We start from the raw sequence: 9,335 nt of genomic DNA on the forward strand, positions 1-9,335 counted from the left end.
TGATCTTGTGTATTCTGAACCTTGTAACTCCTATCTATCTTCTGATAATTTCCTCACAATCTCCCAGATGTCTTCTTTCCAAAAATACCACGTTTTTGCATTTCAGAATCATGTAATTACACATGAAAAGCAGTTACTTTTGCGTATGTCTATTTAGACGGGAATCTACATTTTGCCATTACATTTAAGAGAAGTTACCAACCTGCTCTGGACACTATTATGGCCAGTCTTTCATCAATACTTTTTACCATAGATAGCAAAGGTATCACTAATAATTTGTTTGAGCTTTGCATGGTAACAGAGGACAACGTTTCCAATCTACTATGCTTAATGAGCACAAACAAAGCAACTGGGCTGGATAACCTTCCTGCAAGATTCATAAAGGATAGTGCCTTGTGTCACCGCTAAAATGATAACACATATTGTAAACCTTTCTATTAGTAGTGGTCCATTTCCCAAGGATCTCAAAACATCCCGGATGGTTCCACTCCACAAGAAGAGCAGTAAAACAAATGTAGGAAGCTACAGGCCAGTGTCAATCCTCAGCACCTTATCTGAAGTTGTTGAGAGATGTTTTATTTTTTTTTATCAACTTAGGGGTTACCTTCTTGAGCACAAACTTCTTTATGAACTACAATCTGGCTTGAGAACAGCTCATTCCACTGATACTTGCCTTATACACTTTTTTTGACAACATCAAGCAGGAAAGTGGGAAGGGGAACTATACCGGTTTGGCTTTTCAAGCTGCAGAAGGAGTTTGTAATTGAAAACAGCTGTTTCCTCAGACGAGAGGGAGGGTTCAGAGCTCCAATTGCCGAGGGGCCGACAAATCAGCTGCTTAGAATCCAGAAAGCCATTTCCTGAAATACACACATACAAACCCCAAACAACACAGAAACTGGGGAACGTAACACATTTTTTAAATAACAAAAAATCATCCTTAAGCTTTTCATCAAAACACAGGCGGTGTGTCCGCATTATTATAGTTTCATTAAGGATTCTACCCATTCATTTCTGTTTAAAAACACAAATATGAAAAATGTTTGATTAGGCTATTGCGTTTAGCCACACAACTATCTTTATATTTTTATTTAACCCTTATTTTACAAGGTAAATTGACTGAGAACACATTCTCATTTACAGCAATGACCTGGGGAACAGTTACAGGGGAGAGGATTGGGGGATGAATGAGCCAATTGTAAACGGGATGATTAGGTGACCGTGATGATATGAGGGACAGATTTGGGAATTTAGCCAGGACACTGGGGTTAACACCCCTACTCTTACTATAAGTGCCATGGGCTCTTTAGTGACCACAGAGAGTCAGGACACCCATTTAACATCACATCCCGAAAGACAGAACCCTACACAGGGCAATCATTGCCCTGGGGCATTGGGATATATATTTTTTTTTAGACCAGAGGAAAGGGTGGCTCCTACTTACCCTCCAACACCACCAATGGGTTTTAGTCTATTTGAGGCGGATGTAAAACAGGCTACATTTCTAGTACTGGGAAGTTACCATAGTTCATGTGTTACCATGGTTTCAGTCACCATTTTCGTTTTGAGTCATGTAGCTAGCTAATGGAGCCCATTATCATGTTGTTGTAGAAGATCTGTCATGATCATATTGTAGAAGATCTGTGTCGCAATGACAGAAAGACAAACACAAATCTTAGATCATTTATTTTAAGATAACTTTTGGGTACACGTTGTAACATTTGTATCTGGCTAAATCTTTCGGGGGGGGGAGGGGGAAATACAAGTCAATAGGCTCCCTATGAAGCTACGAGGACAGAGAGTGTAGAAGAGAAAACGAACTCGTAATTGTTACAGGTAGAGAGGTATGAATTGATATACTGTAGCTGAAAATGATTAACGGAGAGAAAGAGGGATATCTGATCATGTCCAAATATTAACGACGTCTGGAATCCAACAGTTTCACTTGAATGATCAAAACGGCAAGAGTCTGACAAACGGCAACCCTCAACATGTCAACAGCTCGTAGACACGGTTTAGCTGAGGCGCATCTCTCGACGCCAGGTAGGCTAACCTATCTTTTTTTATTTTTATATAATGAAATCATTATTTTCACCCGACTTATGCCCGTTTTAACTGAAATGTTGTTCTTTCATTTTTTTTCTTCTAGGAGCTGTATCTGGCCAAATAAACCAGGTGAGTGACAAAACGGGCTCATCACACCGCTTTTTCAATAAAGCAAATTAAAGGCAGTGTAAGCGTGTGACGTTAATCTTATACAATTAAATCTTCATTATGATTAGCATTGTCTAAGTGTGCTAACAATTAGGGTGCAAAATTAGGGCGCAAGCTCGTAGCCAAAATGTTGTCAGTAATACAAATAAAAAAGGTATGGAACGCTCCACAAACAATTAAATGGATCTCACAAATGTTTAGATCCCAAGACCAATAAAGGTCTATTGACTGAAACGTTGGTGTGCCATCTAAGTTTGTGGAGCATCCAACATCAGTGTGATGGACTTTCCATTTTATTTATACATTTGTTCTCTCTCTGTGCACCTGTAAACATAAGAGCTGTTTGTAGCCTATGTATACTTTCCATTGACCTACTGGTAAAGGCTACCAAAAGAAAAACTAATTATGGCGTACTTTCTGTGTAATTACAATTTGACTATGTCATTATACCTACCATATAGGTTAATGAAGTGCTACTAAAGTTTGATTATAGCTTTCCATAACCTATATAGGTACATTGCCTTGAGAAACAGCTAAATGGGGAAAAAGATCACATGGTTTAATTAATTAGAGAAAAACTAAATTGGAGACCTTAATTAAAACTTGTATAATACATCAGTCTTTACTTAACATGTTTTTTTCTATTGTCCAAACTTATCTAATGCTAATCTCATATTTAAAGTAGGGCTTTATAAAATAATAAGAATGAATAGTTATTATTTCTCAGATCTTGTTCCTGAATTCAAATGTACAAAGTCTACCAACTGTGAGCTTTAATTAAGAAAAGACTGAATGAACCGTTTATTGCCCACAGGACTTCTATATCTCTCATCTGATTCGTCAACTTGAAGACTTGGACATGTCAAGTGGCGTCAGAGCACAGAAGGTGATAACTGTAAAAGTACTTACTATAGTTTAGAGCATTTAGATGTACAGCGTGTATGAGCAAGTCTAATCCATTTTACGGTTCTGGATGTTTCCAGACAAGGAATGGTTACCGGTTGTGTATGACCATTTTCAACAAATTCCTTTGCCTTTAGCGTACTGTTGTTTTTAATGCCTTTAATACATATTACTTTAAAATGCATTTAAAAGTCATCTTTTTAATTTCTTAGATATTTCCATCAACACTCAATTCAAGTATCTACCTGACCACCTGCCGTAGCCCATCAGAGTCTGTGTAAGTAGATAAATATTTTAAAATGTCTGCTTACTACCCTAACGTGGTGACAGCTGGGCTATTCACAGGCTGAATGAGATCTTCAGTGTGGGAATATTACCCTCTGTATACCAGTCACCTGTATAGAGGACAATGGGATATTAAACAATGGGCCAGCCATTACCTTGACGGAGGGAAAATCAATCAGAAATGTATGCCAGCCCGTCTGACAGCATTTGGTGTCATGTTTGTTCTGCCGTCGCCAAAATACCAAACTTTAAATTGACTAGCTTTTCATTGGAATCCATTAAAAAAAAAATACAAAAAAATGTGTATCCAAACTCAAATATTAGGTTACAGTGGGGGAAAAAGTATTTAGTCAGCTACCAATTGTGCAAGTTCTCCCACTTAAAAAGATGAGGCCTGTAATTTTCATCATACGTACACTTCAACGATGACAGACAAAATGAAAAAAAAAATCCAGAAAATCACATTGTAGGATTTTTAATGAATTTATTTGCAAATTATGGTGGAAAATAAGTATTTGGTGAATAACAAAAGTCTCTCAATACTTTGTTATATACCCTTTGTTGGCAATGACACAGGTCAAACGTTTTCTGAAAGTCTTCACAAGGTTTTCACACACTGTTGCTGGTATTTTGGCCCATTCCTCCATGCAGATCTCCTCTAGAGCAGTGATGTTTTAGGGCTGTCGCTGGGCAACACTGACTTTCAACTCCCTCCAAAGATTTTCTATGGGGTTGAGATCTGGAGACTGGCTAGGCCACTCCAGGACCTTGAAATGCTTCTTATGAAGCCACTCCTTTGTTGCCCGGGCGGTGTGTTTGGGATCATTGTCATGCTGAAAGACCCAGCCATGTTTCATCTTCAATGCCCTTGCTGATGGAAGGAGGTTTTCACTCAAAATCTCACGATACATGGCCCCATTCATTCTTTCCTTTACACGGATCAGTCGTCCTGGTCCCTTTGCAGAAAAACAGCCACAAAGCATGATGTTTCCACCCCCATGCTTCACAGTAGGTATGGTGTTCTTTGGATGCAACTCAGCATTCTTTGTCTTCCAAACACAACGAGTTGAGTTTTTACCAAAAAGTTATATTTTGGTTTCATCTGACCATATGACATTCTCCCAATCCTCTTCTGGATCATCCAAATGCTCTCTAGCAAACTTCAGACGGGCCTGGACATGTACTGGCTTAAGCAGGGGGACACGTCTGGCACTGCAGGATTTGAGTCCCTGGCGGCGTAGTGTGTTACTGATGGTAGGCTTTGTTACTTTGGTCCCAGCTCTCTGCAGGTCATTCACTAGGTCCCCCCGTGTGGTTCTGGGATTTTTGCTCACCGTTCTTGTGATAATTTTGACCCCACGGGGTGAGATCTTGCATGGAGCCCCAGATCGAGGGAGATTATCAGTGGTCTTGTATGTCTTCCATTTCCTAATAATTGCTCCCACAGTTGATTTCTTCAAACCAAGCTGCTTACCTATTGCAGATTCAGTCTTCCCAGCCTGGTGCAGGTCTACAATTTTGTTTCTGGTGTCCTTTGACAGCTCTTTGGTCTTGGCCATAGTGGAGTTTGGAGTGTGACTGTTTGAGGTTGTGGACAGGTGTCTTTTATACTGATAACAAGTTCAAACAGGTGCCATTAATACAGGTAACGAGTGGAGGACAGAGGAGCCTCTTAAAGAAGAAGTTACAGGTCTGTGAGAACCAGAAATCTTGCTTGTTTGTAGATGACCAAATACTTATTTTCCACCATAATTTGCAAATAAATTCATTAAAGATCCTACAATGTGATTTTCTGGATTTTTTTCTCTCATTTTGTCTGTCATAGCTGACGTGTACCTATGATGAAAATTACAGGCCTCTCATCTTTTTAAGTGGGAGAACTTGCACAATTGGTGGCTGACTAAATACTTTTTTTCCCCACTGTACTTCACCCCCATTTCTTGATTATCAAAAAAGGAATATTCCACTGAAAATATAACCAAACATGATTTACCATTTATCTTGGCTGTAGTCAATTCACTAGGACAGTTTTTAGTTATCCGTTTTGCTTAGATAAGCTACTTAAAACACTACATTTGGTTGTCAGTATTGCCAAAGGTGTAAAGTAAAACACCTTTCAGGTTTATGGAGTTCGAAATTAAGATCGCCATACTACTTAGCTCTATGCTATTTTTATGCCCTCTTTATCTTTAGCCAGAGCCAACCACAGAGAGCCCAGTTCAGGATGATCCACAGACGACCAACAATCAACATCCATCATCTCAACAGCAGGCTACGGCATCCGAGTTTCACCAAACATAACCAAGGGGAGGGCCGGGACACAAGCTCCAGTGAGTCTCTGAAAATCACACCTGTCCAGGCGGCTTACACTGTCAATTCGAGGGACAGGAGAAAGGGCAATGGGGAGAGGAGGGTAAAGACATTCTACTGTTGGGGCCCAATGAATGACAGAGCAGGGCTTTGGTCAGGAACCAGCACTGATGGCTCAAAGCGAAACGGTAGCAGCACACCGGCGGACATCCACTCTGACGCCAGCGATCTATCCGACCAAGAGAAAGGGGGTGCCCAGCCCCACGAGTGGGTCACGCCCGAAGTGGAGCTAAGGTTGAGGCCTGAACCTTTCGACTTAGACCTGGACTCTGACTTGCACTTCTCGGAGTCGTCGGAGGCCCAGTCGCCATTTGCGGAGGTGCTCCCCGCATCTCTGAAAGTGTTGGATCTGACCCGGAGTCTGCCCAGCACGGCCGATTGGGAAAGTCGCCAGAGCCTGCACATGCGAGAGCCTTCGTTGGTTGCCATCGTAAGCAGACTATCTGAGATGGAGGATCTGCAGGCGGCCACAGTACAGCGAGAGCTGACCAAAACGGGCCGGTGTCGGCCGGCTACGGCCGTCAGCTTGACCAGGAGCACTTCTCGCTTGAGGAAAGCAGATTCAGTTGTGTCCAGTGTTACGGAACTGAGCCTGTCTCGCGACTCACGCACTAGGCCGACTTGTGCTCCTTACAAACAGAATTGCATCAGGGTGGGCGCAAGGCCACATACAGTCTTTAAGAGGCCCTGTTCCAGCTCAGCCAAACTAAACAGAACAGAGACCCTTGTCCAGGTCCAGTCTTGGGGTGAGGGATCGACACCAAAACCTACAGGTTGCACCAAAATCAGAAAAGCCAAAGCGAGCAAGAAAGGCACATTGACCTCCCACAGAGTGTCACCACCAAGCTCTGCAAAGAAAACTAAAGCCAGGGACTTGAGAAAGGCTTAACAATTGGAGACAGGGATTACACAGACTGTGCATTTAGAAAGCCTTTTCCTTTGACAGGGTGTTTCCTGATCACTGCACAATGTTCTCAAAGTAGAACATGACAGCTAAGTGAACTAGTGTACCAGTCAATGAATTGTACAAAATATCTCGTCAGACCTTTGGTGTCATAACGATATAACATGTCAAAGTCAGGCAATGTTATCTATGTAGGTACTGGAAGCTAGTTGACTAGTGGGAATTAGAATGCCTAAATAACACTTTTTGTTCAGGGTTCAAATTATACAAACTCTTTGGGGTGTCAAAATCTTGACTATTTTGAGTGTGTCCACACTGATGTTTAAGTTCATATTCTAGCACCCCTTAAATTCAAACCATGGTTGAGCCATGTTTATTTTTAAGTCAGTTGTCATTAAGCAGACAGGCTAAGTCATGATTGTTTTGTGACAGCTTGTCATTATGGCAACACGATTATGTAGACTATGACAGCATCCAAGTAAACTTTTACCAAAGAAACTGAAAATCTTCTGGTAGTCTGTGCCTATGTTTATTATATTAATACACAAATGAAAATGAACACAAGGTGTTACGTTCTCAAAGGACAGAATATGCACATTGATGTTATATCTTAAGGAAACAGTAGTGTACAGTCATTTGGGTTGGATTACATTGAAAAAAGTGAAGGATGTAGACAAATGTGTTACATACATTTAAAATAAATATATATATATTTCTGTTTTAACATTTTCTATCTGAGAAATATCCACTGGGCTCATTCATTGAACATCTCTCTGGTCTCGAGTCTTACATGGGCACAGAAAGAGGAGACTGAGGGAACCAAGGCAGGGAAGAGAAGTTCTGACTTACCCTGAAAAACAAAAACACAAAATTGCAATGTTACCAGTGATAACATGAATCTGGCCATATTTATCAATAACAAGAAAAAGTATTACCTTATTGTTGGTCACTTTGGCATAGATTTAGCCACATTATAACAAAAGTTCAATCGAACTAATACAATTTATCATGATTGCCATATACTTTCTCAGAATCCATAATAAAAACATTGAGTTCATGAACAAATCTCAAAAGTCTAATGGGTCCAAAATCTCACCCAACGTGTCTAACACTGACTCATTACGGTAACAACGTGTAATAGTGACTCATTATGGTAACAATGTGTCTAATAGTGATTCATTATGGTAACAACGTCTAACACTGACTCATTATGGTAACAATGTGTCTAATAGTGATTCATTATGGTAACAACGTCTAACACTGACTCATTACGGTAACAGCGTGTCTAACACTGACTCATTACGGTAACAACGTGTCTAACACTGACTCATTACGGTAACAACGTGTCTAACACTGACTCATTACGGTAACAATGTGTCTAATAGTGATTCATTATGGTAACAATGTGTCTAATACTGACTCATTATGGTAACTGAAGTAGTTACTGATAGCATATTTGAAAATGTCAGGTCATGACATGTCTACTAATAATTGACATCATCATACATGCCCCGTCTTCCTGCTTACAGACATCAACGATGGAATAAAAATCTGCCAGGACTGCCACATTTGCCTCTTCCTAATTTGCACCCTCCCTTGACCTTTGCCCACATGGGGAAAAGCCACAAGTGTCAGTCTCAGAAGATTTGAATGCTGCTGTTGATTTCTGTATGCAGGAATTTCCCCTGCTTTGTATGATGATGTCATATTGATGAGTCCACCTTTGCAAATACAGTAACTCTCCAGAACAGAAACCTTTGTCCAGAGGAGGTTCCTTGCGAGACTCTTCTCTAAAAGGGCAGCACCTAGAACATATAGAGAACAAATGAACAAGTATCTTGGTTCAACTTTGACAGTTACAAGTCAAGCTACCTGACGCCTGGTGGTTCAACTTTGACAGTTACAAGTCAAGCTACCGGATGCCTGGTGGTTCAACTTCGACAGCTACAAGTCAAGCTACCGGATGCCTGGTGGTTCAACTTCGACAGCTACAAGTCAAGCTACCGGATGCCTGGTGGTTCAACTTCGACAGCTACAAGTCAAGCTACCGGATGCCTGGTGGTTCAACTTCGACAGCTACAAGTCAAGCTACCTGATGCCTGGTGGTTCAACTTTGACAGCTACAAGTCAAGCTACCGGCTGCCTGGTGGTTCAACTTCGACAGCTACAAGTCAAGCTACCTGACACCTTGTGGCAATCTGGAACCAGTTTAGAGCCATATGCGTAACCAAAACACACTCAGGTACATGTGCAGCTTGGAATGACACTTTGTTAACCAGAAAGTGTCTGTCATGTGTAGACGAATACAAGGATCAAGCCTTAACATCTTGTGAGAGGAAACATTTGGAACCACAACTTTTTAATGGTTGAGTGTGGGTGATAAATGCCTTCCCGGAAAACAGTAAGCAAAATGAATTCCCCATATTGTACTTTACATCACCCCCAGTGTTGTTGGCTTTTAGTATGTAATAAAAAGCTGGAGCATCCCCAGAGAACAATCGTGTAGAGGTGGTGACTAAGGGCGAATTAACTGGAAGCTATACAACTAAATAGAGTCGCTGGGAGTTATGAGTTTGCGACTATTTATTTATTTCTATAGCTTACGGCTTTTAGTATCTACACATGCCATCAGAAATGACCTTGATAAGTGGCCTTGTGG

The 9,335-nt window shown here is 40.9% G+C and overlaps 1 protein-coding gene across 2 annotated transcripts; it reads left to right on the forward strand.

Moving 5' to 3' along the window:
* The first annotated feature begins 1,419 nt into the window (after window positions 1-1,419).
* LOC115170174 (uncharacterized) lies at window positions 1,420-7,175 on the forward strand. Of its 2 annotated transcripts, XM_029726537.1 has the most exons (6): window positions 1,420-1,844; window positions 1,940-2,043; window positions 2,150-2,175; window positions 3,029-3,100; window positions 3,330-3,394; window positions 5,596-7,175. In XM_029726537.1, the coding sequence occupies exons 2-6, from the start codon at window positions 1,992-1,994 to the stop codon at window positions 6,659-6,661; spliced, it is 1,281 nt and encodes a 426-aa protein (XP_029582397.1). In that variant the 5' UTR covers window positions 1,420-1,844; window positions 1,940-1,991; the 3' UTR covers window positions 6,662-7,175. The 2 variants fall into 2 exon arrangements, with proteins under 2 accessions (XP_029582397.1, XP_029582395.1); XM_029726535.1 differs by having other exon boundaries at window positions 1,420-2,043.
* The last annotated feature ends 2,160 nt before the right edge of the window (window positions 7,176-9,335 follow it).

This window comes from Salmo trutta, chromosome 31 (genome assembly GCF_901001165.1).
Source record: "Salmo trutta chromosome 31, fSalTru1.1, whole genome shotgun sequence".
NCBI classification, from domain to species: domain Eukaryota; kingdom Metazoa; phylum Chordata; class Actinopteri; order Salmoniformes; family Salmonidae; genus Salmo; species Salmo trutta.